The sequence below is a fragment of the Anopheles ziemanni genome, chromosome 3 (genome assembly GCF_943734765.1).
Source record: "Anopheles ziemanni chromosome 3, idAnoZiCoDA_A2_x.2, whole genome shotgun sequence".
NCBI lineage: Eukaryota > Metazoa > Arthropoda > Insecta > Diptera > Culicidae > Anopheles > Anopheles ziemanni.
In genome coordinates this window covers 10,225,001-10,240,627 of record NC_080706.1, presented here as the reverse complement: position 1 = coordinate 10,240,627, position 15,627 = coordinate 10,225,001, and the positions used below count along the sequence as shown (strand labels likewise).

At 46.7% G+C, this 15,627-nt stretch overlaps 1 protein-coding gene across 1 annotated transcript in view; it reads left to right on the top strand.

Annotated features, from left to right (window-relative positions):
- LOC131284037 (uncharacterized) overlaps positions 1-15,627 on the top strand; it is a 68,077-nt gene that overhangs the window by 40,902 nt on the left and 11,548 nt on the right. The window contains exons 3-5 of the mRNA XM_058312891.1: positions 11,769-11,894; positions 13,707-13,884; positions 14,917-14,943. Of these exons, the coding sequence (XP_058168874.1) occupies positions 11,769-11,894; positions 13,707-13,884; positions 14,917-14,943 (331 nt within the window). The remainder of the gene's footprint in view (positions 1-11,768; positions 11,895-13,706; positions 13,885-14,916; positions 14,944-15,627) is intronic.

The following is a 15,627-nucleotide window of genomic DNA, read 5'->3' as shown; positions in this document are numbered from 1 at the left end:
TTGGAGATTTGAAGGAAAGAAGAAAAAGAAATAAAATGGCAAACATTCGGAAGGCCTACCACTTCAAGGGAGAAAAAATAAGTCTAATAAAACTGGACGTAAGGATCGAGTAAGTGGATACTTATTGCAAACCCACTCACCAAAAGGCTGAGCCCTTTCCAGCACGGTTCCTATGGCTCCATTAGCCATCCCTCACCCTGCCACCCTGATCTTCCTTTCCCTAGCAGCGGCTCGGGACCGTGAATCATTTATTGCAACCCTGACGTGCGGAAGAGGCCGCTTCGTTCGATGTGACTGAGAGAAGGGCGATGATGATGACGATGATGATGGTGATGCTGACGATGGTCATGATGATGTGGCGTGTCTGGCCGGAATGAAACCGGACCGCACCAACGGTTTGCCGATGGAAGAGAAAATCTAATTTTAAACTTTGTCTCTTTGGTTCCACCGATGTGGAAGAGGAGAAACGGGAAGGACTGTTGGTTCGCTTTAACGAGCGGAGAGTGGCCGGAGTTTAGGGACCACTTTTCGCTCGTGCAAGATTTTTTCCGCTTTATTACTTTGCTATTAAACGACTCCGGTCTGGGTCGATGAAGTCAGATCCAACTGTTGTTTACAGCATACTTAAATTGCTAATATTTATTTTACAAAAAAATGGTTTAGACTTTTCTTTGCTTAAAAAAAACCTAGTTAAAAGGCATTTTTTCTTAAATTTCACCCAATTTTGCTCGTCTCGATGGAGGCGCATGGTGTTTCATTCCGCTGGCCTACGAATCGAAATCACCATTTAAATTGTCAACGTACCATGTGCGTGCAAGAAGTACTTCAGAACATTCGCAACATCGACGCCAGGCAACACAAACCCGTCACCGGCAACGATAGTTGTGCGAAATTTATCGAAAAATTATTCATGATCGTTACGCTCAGCTGCCCCGGAGTTAGAGGAAGCAAACAGGAATGGAGCGTATCGTTGTGAGCAAACTGGCGGACACTTTTCCCTCGCAACAGCGCGCAGTGCGCGTGTGCTGATGATGTGTCTATTGGAAAATGGAATCGCTTCGTTTTTCCATTCCGTGCTATTATTACTGCTGCTCGGTGAAGCGAAGGATGTTCGCTTGAGGAATCCAATGTGACGTTGAAACGAACGAATGGGATGGATAAAGGCAGTGGTTTTAAAGTGATTGAGATGATGATGAGCGCCCCGATTGGAAACGTCTTTAAAGCGGATTACGGCTAATCGAAAACGATGAATTGTTGCAAAAATAAACTACTTTTGTAGTGACGGATACAATTGTTGCTGTGCGTGTTGTTTGCACAAGCCGTTGTCTGATTGAGAAAATCTGAAATCATAAACAACTGATAAATAAACAGTATGGTATGTCTTTTCGACAGGAAAAGTTTGTTTTTCCTTTAAGCTGTTTTATCATAAAGCAATGTTTGACGAATAACAAATATTTATCCCACACATGTTTGCATCACGATCGTGAACGTCATCGTCGATTGACTATAGCACGTCACGTTCCATTTCCATTTGCTTGATTTTTCGTTGCCATTTTAAGAGGTCAGTTACAGCGACGAATTCCGAGCAGCTTACGTTCCGGTGCGGTGAATGCCAACACGGTCCAACGGTTGGATGGATGTATCATTACCGTTTTACACCGAGTTGACAACTGGTTCGGTGCAAGTATGGCTTTCATTTCCTTTCCACGTTACCCATGGTCCCTTTGGCCAGAGTATTTTTCTGTCACGACAAACTCCCCCGGATGGGTCAGGGTGTGCAGATGTGGTTGTATTTTGAATGATAGTTTAATTTCCTTTCCTTTCTGGGGGGAAAATTGAGTTGCATTCGTAGTTGAAAATGTGATCCTTCGTCCAATGACCGGCGTGACACTAGACCATTACTTTCCAACGTAACACATGTCCGTTTGAAGTTTTCTGAAAGTCTAGTTACAAAATTGAACTAGTACTTCGAAAAAAGATATTTTTAAAATCCCATTGGCAACACTGCTTGAGCTAGGATTTAATAAAGCTCGTCCTAAGCACACATGGTGGCATTAATCTGCCACCGGTTGCCTATCGAACGAGGCGAAAGCTGGCAAACATAAACCTCCATTGATGGGAGCCCTTCAAAAAAACCCATTGACAAGTGCACCTGTACTTGAACAGTTTCGGTTGAAGTCACAAAAACAAACGTTGCACGTCCTTGCAAACCGATCCGATGCATTCAATCAACATTCAATCAGCGCCATTCATCAGGTTTCCCCGAACGCACGCATCGACCGATGCTCGTGCCAATGGGAAATGGGTCACAAAAATTCAGACGATCGTGCCGATTGAAATTAAGTCACTTCGTGCAGCATTCGGTCCTAGCAACCTGAGGGAAAGTGCACGTGAAGTGACTTTTCAGACGCAGTATGCCTTGACGGTGTCATATCGGATGTACGTTGCATGCAAAAAAAGGGCTTCGAAAGAAGCAAAATGTTTGACAAACGCAAGCGCCAGTAAGGGGGGAAAAACGGCGCCGAACTCTACTCACCTTACACTGGTTCTGTACCATCGAACAAGGATAGCTTTCCGACTGACACCCCAACGTCGATGGAAAACCCATCATCCGACGCCAATCGCTTTCGAAATGGACTTTGTGTGCGTGTGCTTCGAGTATGGAGGAAGACCTTATCGTGATGTTGCTTCGGAAGCATCCGCCGGGAGATAAATCGATACAGTGTGCAGAAGAGATGTGCATCATCGTGTCGGCCACGGCCTCAGTGACAGTTCAGCTGATGCCCTTTCAATCCTAAGAAGAAGGGGAACGGGGGAAGAAGAGGGGGGTGTAAATCGACTGCCTGAGTGGCGGCCGTCAGCTAGCGCAGATGATAGGGCCAACGGGTTCGGCCAGTTCGTACCATTTCCGAATCCAAGCTGCCATCTTGACTGGGATGGTTAAATTTTCATACCAGTTTTCCGTTTCTGGTGCGACTTCAGGGGGGAAGCCGTTTTTTATTTTCTCATTCAATTCAATTCCCGGACAAACACACTCACACACACTGAAAAGCAACCAGCAAATGGACCTACAGCTCGACCTACAATAACTCAACCGTCCCGTATCCGGCGCTGCTCGGACAGACACCCTCGAAGGACGCCGTAACCCACGTCAACGGTTTCTAATCACAATCGATGCCATTTGCTTGGGTCTCCCAAGAACCTCCGCCTTCGGTTAAGGGTGGTGAACGGGGCAGAGGGGGTTTGTTAGTGAATCTTCGAGGACCTTTTACGGAAAAGATTGACCCCCCAGCTTTCCCGCTCTGACTCTCCGGAAGCACGTTTCAGCCGGATTGAAGGTGCACTTTTCGATCGTTTCTTGTGCGTCCTTCCCTTACCTAATCGTTTTCCCCCGTATCCTTGACAACGCCTTCGAAGTTTTTCGCACTCCATCTCCCACAGGGGAACGCATCGTGAGGCATGGATTTAAGCGTAGCAACCATCGTTTCGTAGGTGTTTCTCCTTCTGGGTAGTTTATTTTTTGCCCTTTCAAAACATCTATCCTCACGTCCGAGTGATCTTTCTTTTCTCCTAAGGTCCACCGGATAAAGCATAAACATAAAAGAAGGTAAAATAAACCGATGACGCAAGGGTGGAAATGTAGGATCCTAAGTGAAGAAGGTAGAGGCAAAAGGGGACACGAATCAACGGAGAAACGGGAGGAGAAGATGTGTGCGTGTCTGGAAAAACGGTTGGGCGTTCCTTGCTTCCAACGAACGAGGATTAGAAATTTTTAATCGAATCAAGATTAACTTTCTCCCAAACAACAATCAATCGAACGGAAACGTGTCTACAACGGCCCGCAAGAGGAGAGGGGGAACTGCGGGTCATAGACGTATAATTTTTGTTTTCTTTTTCGCTCACCAAAAGCGTACCCGAAGCGTGGCGGAAGCTGCTTTATCGCCGAAGCGAGATTAAATGAATCAACACACAAAAAAAGGAAGTGGATGCGGTACAGTAATTTATTATCGCCAATTCACCGCCGTGGTATTTTTCATTTCATTTTCCATCGACCGATCAACGAGGTTCCATCGCGTTCGTCGATTGTTTCCGATTGTGCCCTTGCGGGGCGCGGATCCGACTTTGGAGGTCGCAATTTTATTAATGGCTTTACTTTCTCACTTTCTTTTCTGTCATTTCAGGTAAGTCGCGGGTCGGAAGAAAAACCGTGGAAAACCCAACCAAACACACATACCCCGGACGTCGTGTTTTGCAGTACACGAACGAGTAGTGTATTAGAAACTCTACGCATCACTCCGCATTTGGATGAACTGCTCGCATCGTTCCATTTTATCAGCGTTTTGTCTTGTCTTGTCGCAATGGTTTTTAGTTTTGTATTTTGATTTGATTGAATGGTCGGTTTCATGTTTCATTTTTCTTTCTTTCGACATTTCAAGTAAGGGACGTCATCTAAAATACGGCACACAGACAGTGGTACATCGAAAAACATGTTTCCGTACTTTAGAAAAGCTTCCATAGCTTTAGAAAAAGAAAGTGAAAATGTGGGAATCTCGTAAAGCATATTAGCATCCACAAACAAATGCTATTCACGTGTATGTTTGAAACACATACGCTTTTACAACCGCATATCAACGTTGTGTGTGAACATGTTCATGTGGACGTGTTCCGTGAAGGATTCGCCATTATTGCCGACCTTTTGCCACAAATAAATCTTCCGCTTCCACCGGCTGTGCGCACCGCTCCATGGGACGTTGTTTTGATGTTGGTTTGGTTTTCAACATCTACTCTCGGGTTTTTGTGCTTTTTTTACTCACTACAGGACCGCGGAGCGCTCTCCCCCCCAAACCGGCAATTGTTTCGTGCAGTGCCAAGGCAACTTCTAAGTACAGTATGCCTGTATTTCTCTCGCAAACTCCGTGAATAGAAACAAAAACAGAATAAAATAAAACACTTGCTAGGGTCGTTTTAGGGTACGGGAAATTTGTTTATTGAAATATTTTACTGCCAGCGGGTGCTGGCTGGATGATGTTTTATTTGTTGTTCGTTTCCACAACATAACAAACAGCTTGCATGTGGAATGCGTGCGTACATTTTTATTCCGTGGGCTGAAACTCTCCCCAGCATACTTCCGGTCGGTTTTTCGGGTACACGCGGGTCCAAAAACGGACCCCGAAGGCAACCGCTTTTCGCGCACAGGCAGCGCGTCCCTGGCGGGTTTTTTTCCCGCTGGCAAAGGTCGACCGACCGTTGCTTCACCCGGCAGGACCTGACAGGACGGGCTTTTCACGAATGAAGTGTAAAACAATTCGTTGACTTGTTTCTTTCTGCAGCATACTTTTTCGGTCCTAGTTTTGTTATTTCCGTGAAACATTTACATCCACAAATCACGTTTTCCATGATGAATGTGGTACATGGTTGGGGTGCACAATGTTCTGTTTTCCCTACAGCAGGAAGCAAAAATATTTGGTGGGTTTTTTTCCGCTTCCACCCTTCGTGGCACAGGTACACTGTGGCTTTAAACAGTCGTCGGTGTTTTATTTCTATAAAATTAATGCCATTTGCTCACCGGGCTGTGACTTTGCAAACCAAAACCATGCCATCCATCACCGAAATGTGTCCCCCTACTTGCTTGTGGTATTTATTTTGTCCCACAATCTGTGCTCTATCGGCGCGAAATGCAATACATCCATCATGGTGAATAAACACCTGTCATAATGGTGTGAAAAAATTACCATCATTTCAATCAACTGTGGTTCGTGGGCCGTTCCGGTTCAATTTTCCACGTGACCAACCAATCTTTCGATGCTCGATTAGCAGGCGGGGAAGAAGGAAGAATGCGTGTGCAAATGGTGACTTGAGGGAACTTTAATTTTCACCTGCTAGAGGTGAAGTGACCCACATCACGCATGACCTTTCATGGCGTTTTTCCAGCGAGTCTCCGAGAAGCTGGTCTCGAAAAGCCCCGCAAGCTTGACTCGTGACATTGTCAGTTTTCGATTGATTAGCATTAATTATTCACCAGACCTCGGTTCGTTTGTATCACACTTTGGGAGTCGGTCAGTGATGACTCCGTGGAGGCGAAAGTAAATAATGAAGCTCGGCCCGGGGAGAGTTTGGGATGCCTAATTTGACCCACTTTTCGAACGATGTGTCGTTCAATCCCCGAACGGGGGAGCAATGTTGATTGAATTTAAATTATTTAAACGATTCGCAACCATCTCCATGCTCCCCATGGGGAAAGTTGTTTTCAACTAATTTGCATGTGTTAGACAAGCTAGGATATTAGTCGAGAGTTGTTGGTAGAACTTTAATTGGCTCCATTCGCCTCCATCGGTATCGACGCAATTCGCAAAAGTCACTGTAATTCGTTCGTAACATCAGCAAGATTTTCCTAATTTTTCTACAAACTTTCTTTCGTTACAAGCATGTTCTTGTGAACGGGGTGGGGGGAAATCTTCCGGTTTTAATTACTTCTGCATGCCAGATGCCAACGCCAGCCAGGTCGGTCGGTTTAAGATTATTAATAAACCCCGGCGCTCCGAGCATCGGTATCGTAAAATTATTATACTTTCCCCGAGGTCACCACCACCACCACCACGAAACTTGCCGTCAAAAAAGTCGAGCGCTAGTTTTGCTGGCGGGCGGGCGTTTTTGAAATTGTTCACTTTCGGGAAAACTCACCAAGTGGAATGCGCTTGGCTTTGGGAGGGGGGGGGTAACGGACATTTAGCACTCGATAAAACCGTTCCGATCGGCGTGGGACGATTTGTGCTGCATATTCTGACCACTTTTCCGATCGGTTGCACTGTAAGAGTTCATGGAAAATTCCTAACGTAACGTCGTGATCCGTAGTCAAAACACAGTAACATTCGCACGAGTTTTCGACCACCAATTACAACAGCTCGACAGCTCGCTGGGTCTCCCAGTGGGTGGTAATTAAAATAGTTTCAAATGCGATTTTAATTGCATCTTCGAGTGGGAGGCCGTTTGAAGCAAACCCCCAATTAACTCGGGTAGTGGCGCCTTTTTTTGCGTTTCGTCGGTAGCTGGGTATCATTTTTCATTTCGAATATTCCCTCAACATGCCAAGCAAGATAGAAAGAGAAAGGAATATTTAGAGCGTCTGCTTGGGATTGGATTTCAATGGGTGTTTGTTTTTTCTTCGGTAGCTACTTTCTTTTGCCGGGTTCGTTCCGGTACCGAAAGCATCTCGCCCCAAGGATGAAGCGCGGAAAAGAAACCCCGAAATGGGAATAACAATTTGCTCGCGTTTGGCTCGTCCTACACGTCTTTTGCTTTTGCCGAGACAGTTGTGAAATATCGCACCACCAATCACGGGTGTGCAACATCTGCCGGGAGATCCACCCTCGATCACACATTCAACCGTCACCTTGTTGACATGTCTGCGGAAGCTCCGGGGCGTGCAACAAAGAAGCGGGCAAGAAAAATGTCTCACACCCTAGCCATCGCTTTCCCCTTACGGCGTACGAGATTCTCTCGTGTTAGAGTGGAGGTTCCAAAGAAAGAAAAACCAAACACCTCCACACAAACACGCACACACACACACACACACTGGCAGGGTACGTGTGAGTGTGTTATCTAATTTGAATATAAATAACATCCCGATTCCGACACAAAATTTTCCACCCATGAAACTTTCGCCAGAGGGCTTTCACAACGGTGGCGGAGTGGAGGAGTTTGATTGTCACTGAATAATCATCCCGCACACACTCATCCCGGCGGAAAACATACATGCTCGATGGGCCGCGATGGACGGGAGGCGCGTGGAGGCGTGGGGCGGTTTGAAGAGTACCGACAATCAGGGCCAGAAGGCGAACACTTCCTGGCTGGCGCTCGCCGGAAAGGGCAATTTAAGTTCCATCATAAATTGTTCCGGCGCACTGTGACTGCGGAAAGTGAGCGATAGTAAAAACAAATGGGGCCCGGATGGGGCGAAGTTCGTGCGTGGAAAACTTTTCCCACCAACTGCCCGCTGGGAAAGCACCTTTTATTTCGACGCGCATAAACGCTTTCCACGAACGACCAGGTGGGAGTTTTACTCTCCATCGATGGGGAGCTGTACGTGTGTGTAGGGTGGGTGGTTGTGTGTGAAGCACAGTTTCCTCTAGCTATTAGCTGCCGGGACTATGACTTACAGCAGCAGCCGGGAAAGCGCCGGCTTTTTTTTGTCGTCTTTCCAATGGATGATAATTAAATTCGCTCCCATCATTTTCAGGCGTACCCGGGAAAAAGGGAAACACTCTGCTGTTGTGGCCTAATTTTCTGGACGCAAGCCAAAAGCCAGCACGAGCAAAAAACAAACGAAGATTATGACCCCATCCCCCATCCCCCATCCCACAACTCCCCCGTCCTTTCCCATTTTCCCACGAAATCGGGTCGCTGCATACGCTTAACGGATTCACTTCATCTGAAGGCGAACCTAAATGAAAACAAAAAACACCCCAAAGCTCAGCTCCACCTCCTCCCCCATTCATTAGCTCCATCGTTGGCTCTGTTGGCAGGGTTTTTGGGCCCTACTGAAGAGACTTTTCCTCCTTCTCCTCCTCCTGTTCCCGATGCAATCCGATGCCATCGTGTGAATGCTTTGTGTGCTGGTGCGGGTTTTTTTTGTTTCGTGTTTTTGGGCACCGGAGTGTGTGAATTATGATAAATATCCCGGCAATCGCTGGCGAACATTCGGGATTACGTGTGGATTAAGTGATTTACGGGCGAAGCCACTGGTTCGGCGCGAGAGGACGCATTATGGTTTCATTATTATGGCCTTCCGTACTTTCCCAGGGAGTTTTCCACCCTCGGCGGCAGAGGGTGGCCCGTTGTTTGTGTTGGGTGTGCGAGCATTTCATCCTTTCGAACAAACAAAACACAAAACACCCTTCGTTCCGTTCCCGCGGAAGTGCGATGGAAAACCACCGGAAACGGGGAGCAGCTTAAATGATTAACCTTCATCCATCACCGGGAATCCACCTCACGCGGAAATACAAGGCAGCGGGCGAATAAGGTTCAGAAAAGTTGGGACATCATTTGCATTTTCGCCACTCGACTTTAGGGAAGGGATTTTCCCGCCCCCGGACTGGGGAAAACCCTAGCTTTGGTGGCGTTATGGATTTCCAATTAGAAGTCTATTACCGATGCCTTTTCCATTCGTGCTGTTCGGAGAAAAAACATACTCACACATGCAAGCGCAGCTGGCCAGTGGGTCCTGGATAGCTGGTTGAATATTAAAATGGCTACTGTCCGTGTGCTTGGTGGAAAATCCCCGAAACTTATTTTCAACCATTCCCGCTTGCGTTGGCCCGAGCTAAAAGTGACAAGGCTTCGGTAGAATTTGGAATTGAATTACCCGCTTCCCATTTTTCCATCCAGTAGGATGGGGGGATGATTTGATGAAAATTGGGAAAACGGTATCGTAATTATGGAAATGCAATGGACTCGTCCCGACGGTCAAGAGGTCATTGAGTAGGGGTGGCACGAAAAATACCCTCCCGAATGAAAACCCACAACGGACGGTTCCGGTTTCCACCGGCCCAAGGATGTTAGAGAAGTAAAAAAACACACACACACACCTAGACAGAGGCACTCCAAAATTTCCCTAGCCCGAACGATATTACGTGAGGTTAATTCAATTTTCCAAAAAGCAGCAGGTGCCCCCGATGAAGTTCGCTGAAAATGGCTACCCGCCCTTCGACGCGCCCGCCTGTCGATATGGTGGGAAAAGTTTCCAGTATTCGTAGGGAAAACGTCACCACCGTTGGGAGGCCACTCGTCGGTAGCGAAATTAATATCAATTGCACCATAAAAAAGCACACACAATTTAAGTCCCTTTTTCTCGCTCTCTCTCTCTCTCAATCAACGAAACCACTCGTCGGCACGAAAACCTGTGTGAAGGTTGTGCCGATTTTCATTCCTTTTCATCTCGGAAAAGTTTCATCACGACCTAGGGCGAGCGTCGTTCTTCTTTGAACACAGGCATAATTGCTCCTGCAAGCATTTCCTTCCAGCACCTGAGACAGTTTTGTTGAAAACACTTTTTACGACGGCCAACAAAGTTCAACTTTTCCGCGGCTTTCAGCGGTCTTTAAAGCAATGCGAGGAAAAACTGGGGAGTTTACCACGTTTATCAAAAGTGTGAGATGCTGGAAATGATAAATGAGTATGCTTATTAGTTTTCACCCCCAATAGAGAACCTTAGAGGTGGTTTTATGAGTTTTTAAACACTATTTATAGAGTTCAAATTAATGGAACGCATGTAGATTTATTACTAAGTCTCGAAAAAACTATGTAGTTTGACTAAATATTTCGAGACAGATCATGAAATTCGGATTTCACCAGAACAATATATTAACCAAACAAAAACATATTGTAACAGTTTGCGTAAAAGGACAACACGCTTATAATCTGTTTTCATCTGTACAGAGAGCATGGATAGGATATTCAAGTGTTGTCATTGCTGAAAAGAGTTTTGTATTACTTGTCTCCAATACGTTTTCCGTATTAAATAAAACCGCTCGTTGATGTTGATGTAATAGTAATGTGAGCGAGCTCCATGATTTTTTCTTGCTGAGTAGGCCGCTCAATTTGCTTGTGCTGCTTACAGCACGTAAATAACGCAGCAGGCTGTGACGAGATTGAAAAACCACTTGACGAAAGCGAAGCCCGAGCGTGTCTAACGATGAACCTCGACGCAACGCTGGACAGCGCGGAAGAGGCCCGGTTCCTTAGCAAGGTGGGTGGACTGGTGAAGCGGTTGGCTCGGTCCGGTGGATCCCTGGCGCGCTTCACTCACCGCGAGCTCGAGCTAGTGCTGCTGCTCTACTACAAGCTCCTGAAAGCCGACCCGGACGGAGCGGGCGGACTGGTCTCGCGCCAGCAGCTCACCACCGTGCTCGACACGGCGTTCGGCATCACCGACACGGTGGCTGTGCGCCGCATCCACGCCGCCCTCGACGGGGGCACCAGCGCTCACGTCACGCCGGAGACCTGGGCCCGCCTGGTGGCGCTGTTCGTGCGCGGATCGCTGGAGGAGCGCGTCCGCCATTGCTACGCCGTTTACGACACCCAGCGGGACGGGCTGATCCGGCGGGACCAGCTGATGGTGCTGCTGCGGGACTGCGTGCGGCAGGAGGAGGGCGTCGAGGAGGCCGTCAAGGACCTGGTGGACATCGTCACGACCCGGCTCGATCTGGACCGGGACGGGGCGATCTCGTTCGAAGACTACCGCCAGAGCGTGCTCGCCGAGCCGCTGCTGCTGGAGTGCCTCGGCCAGGCCCTGCCGGACCGCCGGCACGTGGAAGCGTTCGCGATGACATTCCTCGTCCCGCGGGAGGTGTAAACGCCGTGGTTTTCCCCAACGGACACGGCGTGGTCAAAATTGTTGCGAGCATAAATCAAGCAAGCAGATAAATCTTCCTCCGTTCGTCGGGGTTGTAAATCGAAAATCACCTAGAAGGATTTTATCATTCTTAGCGTTAGCTCGTCTTCTTAGGACTTCCTTTTCTTTCCTTTTTCTTCGGTTCATTGTTCACCTTCGGTTTTCCCGTTTTCTCCACCTCTTCTGCACACTAAATTTCCGCACGATTCACGAATTTTCCACGAAGAATAACGCACTCACTTACACAACGATTCCTCACACATGTGTCACTAAAACGAAGCTCTTCATTCCACTCTTCTTCCACCGCCTTCCACCCTGTCACCTGTGATTCCCTCCCTCACCCCAAACGCACCCCTCTAACCACCCCCACCACCACCAGTGGCATCCGACGGTGCCGTAGAGGACACGAGGCGGGTCGCGGCAAGCGCGTACACGGACGCATCGCGGTCGCGCATCTCGATGGTGCAGTATTTGGAGCCTCTGTCGCGGCCCACGAAGGCGCCAAGTATGTTTGTTTCACTATACTCACTCTTGCGTTTCTGTTTTTCCTTCTTGCGTTCTTCGTTTTCGGGTTTTGTTTGATTGGTTTTCGTCCTCACTCACCTTCTTGCCACCTTCTCTCTCACTATCTCGTCACAATGTTGCTCTATTGCTCTTTCTAACTCTATCTGTTTCTTCTTCCCACGTTGTTGTCGTTCTTGTTGTTGTTGTTATTCGTTCTTACCAAGTGTGTTGTTTTGTTCTTCAGCAAGCTGGAGCTAGCTTTTCGTTTGCCCCTTGTTTTGTTCCTCTAAACACGGTTGTTGTTCACACGTGCGTCAGCCCTTTCGCCGTTTGCCCTTTTTGCTCACTCCACTATTCAATGTTGCAATTATTTTGTACATTCATGTGTGTTTGTCTGTGTGTGCGAAGATTGAAAAACGCGATGGACAACAAATCAGCATAATATAACTGCTGGAAAATGTTTCTTATTTGATCACTCTCCCCACAAAACACCCACACAGACACACACAGATACCGTTGCTAGATTGTTTTTCGCAAGACATTTCTTATGCGCATCTTTGATGCTCTTGTTTTCCTCTCAATTAAATATATTTTCAGTGTCTGAAACCTAAGTATCACAAGTCATATTTTTTTTAATATTTTTTATACATTCATCCGATTCAGAGCTGCGTAATTGTATTCTGTAATATTGCTTTTAGTTCTTTGAAACCATCAATAAAATCCCTAAACTTGGACCCTCCAAATTACACCCTTTATGTGTGCCATATTTGTCGCGTTAGTTTGGTTTGTTTTTCCAGTAGTACTTCATAACCATATCGTTTGTCGTATGCCGTAGTGTTGTTGTCGTGTAGGCTAGTCACGTTAGAGCGCTTTGCCACACGCAGTGGGCAGCCTTGTATGGGCCATGTGTTGTTTGGGTGGGGTTTCAAAGCTTCCCACCAAGAGTGTCCAACTGAAGAGAAGAAACACCTTTTGCGATTCGATCCAGCCGGAGGAGAAGAGGGTGAGCTGTTCCTATCGCCACATGTGCAAGAGCTTTCATAACACGTTTTCTCCCGTGCAGTGCACGCTACGGGAAATCGCTTATTAGCACGTTTTCAATCACCTCACATCAAGTTCAATTGCACGTCACATGCGCTCGATAAAACCAACGGGACGGGTGGGATCGGTGAGAAAGGAAAGGTGGCGATATTTGGGATGCTGGGAGGCGACGAACAAGGGCGACAAGCGACTCGTTCCCGTCAAACCATTTTCCATACACTTCCCGTTCAGTTCCGGCTCGGCGCAAAAGTGCACAAATGCAGCCTCCGGCACGCCATGCGTTCGCCTTAAAGTAGTAAATGTATCGTGCTTTCATTCATTCCCCACGCGGTAGTAGTGTGCATCTAGGAGTTCAGTACATTTTGGGGCTCATAAAAAAGACCACCCTCAGTCAAAAACACTCTGGCGGGTGGCCACTCGCAGTAAGTGTGGGGGCTTTTAAAAGCCCCCGGTTAATGCAGTTACTCGTAATCGATGGGCTCTGATGGATTTGCTATCTGTTGTTGGGTTTCATTTTTCTTTTTCGTTGTTGTTGTCGCTGTTGTTTGATTTTCTTTTGCGTTCCAGCGCGTTGTTGTTTGCCGTACAGGCCACATACGTATATCAATCGTGGCACTTTGGGTTTCCGGCGAGCCTCACTTTCGCACCGAGAAAGGCGTCCAAAGTAAAGTGTCTCGTATGTTTTTCCTGTCTATTTTTCTATTTTCTTTTTTCTCCTTCTCTCTCTCTCTTTCTCTCTTTCTCTCCGTCCCGTATTTTTCGTCGCCGACAGAGTGTGACCAGACGTTCGTGTCCCGGGCTGGCGGGCCCTCCAACGGAACGTTCAGCGCCCCCATGCTCACCAACCCGAGCAATCACTCGCGACAGTGTCTCTACATCTTCTTAGCAGGTCCTGGGCAGCGCGTCGACGTGTCGTTTACGTCGTTCACATTGCGTGGAACGCCACCTGAGTGAGTAATACAAGTCCCTCCTTTTTCCCTTTGCCCCGCGCAAGTTTCGCTAGTCGCGATGTACGTCGTGTTAAAACAACTATGTCGACGATCGATTTTAATTATGCACTACAAAGCAGAACGTTGAAACTTCCAACACCAGCTCAGCATGAAAGGTGTGACCATATATAAGCAGGTTCAATATGTCATCGTTGTCATTTTGTGGTTTAATCCTTTTTTATCCATTTCCCGATCGAACTCGAAGCGTATGATGGAACTTATAATGTTCTCGTGTATTTGCTCTAAATAAATAAAGTAAAATAAAAGTATTGTAGAACATGATAATTAGCTGGCGTAACTTAACTTTGTCAGTTGATCTGTTTCTCTATTATTAAACTTATGTAAAATATAAAAAAGCCTTCACACAATATTTTCTACAATAATTCATTTTTTTAAAACCAACTTTAATACAGTTTAATTTGAAAACGGATATTATTATCTCGAAAGTTCTCAAAAATGTATAAAAATTTCACAATTCCCAGTTATTTACTGTGTGCATAGAATAAAACAAACCAAGACATAGCGTTTATGGCCTTAAGGAAATCATTAAACGATAAGGATCGTGTAAATGACGCGAGCAGGACGAAACCGTTCTGCTTTTAATGATGAAAATATTTGCCTTCTCCGTCAACCGTCTTCTCGTCGGTCCGCAAAGGCAAAGTGAACATTAAATGTAAATTAAAAAATGTCAGCGAAGGATGAGCTCAAGGTAGCTAGTTTGAAAGCCATTAGATGCCGTTGACTTTACCCAAAACAAAACAAAAAACGTGACACCTGGTCCCACATCTAATCCACCGGGATCGTACCATTTCACTCATTTTCTCTTTTTCTCGTTCTCGTTGCTGTTTTTTTTTTTGTTTTTTTTTTTGAAAATCTTTCACATCAACCATCATGGCGTTCTCATCGTTTTCGAAATGTTACCAACCGCGGAAAAAAACGAACCACCATTCAAATCAAACCCAACAACCCAAAATTCTGCTACCAAACAAACAGCGGAGCGGCAGTCGGGGAGCTTCCAGCGTAAGTTTGAATGTCATTTCCGCTCATTTTCGTCCCATTACTCCTCGGGGGTTTGGTTTTTTGCTCTTCCCGGTACGGTGTTTGTGTGGGCGTTTTGTACTTTGTGTTGTTATTTTGTAATGTTTTGCCCTTTTTTTTTTGTTGTTTTCCTGCCCCGAGTAAAAACCCTCCAATCTCACCGCGACGTCAACCACCATACCTCATGAACTTCCCATTTCCCCATTTCCCACCCTTGGCAGAAAGGGTGGCCCATTATTTTTAGTGATGCATAAATTAAATTGTGTTTCATTGTTTTTCGCCGTGCCGACGCCCACGTCAATTCTTACCTCCCTTCCATCGTTCACAATCCCACCGGCGCGCACCGGACTCCATTCCAACACTAACAGCTTTTTTCCAACCCGCCGTGAAGTATGCCGTGGGGATGTTTGTATTTGTTCTGTGTAATATTGTTTGAGCCTGAGCGTCCGAGCCGATGGTGGTGGGGCAGAGAAAAAAAACCAGCTATTTATTGTGTGGCCGAAGGGTCCGAGCAATGGTGCGTGATTTCTCATTCTATGCAAACGATGAATTTAGCCGTTAACCTTAAGCGGAAAAGTTTTACCCTCAAATCACCTCGTCGGGACCCGTTTCGAGGCCTACCCGAGTGGGCTCGAAGCTACCTCACCGTGACGGCGAAAGGTGTGT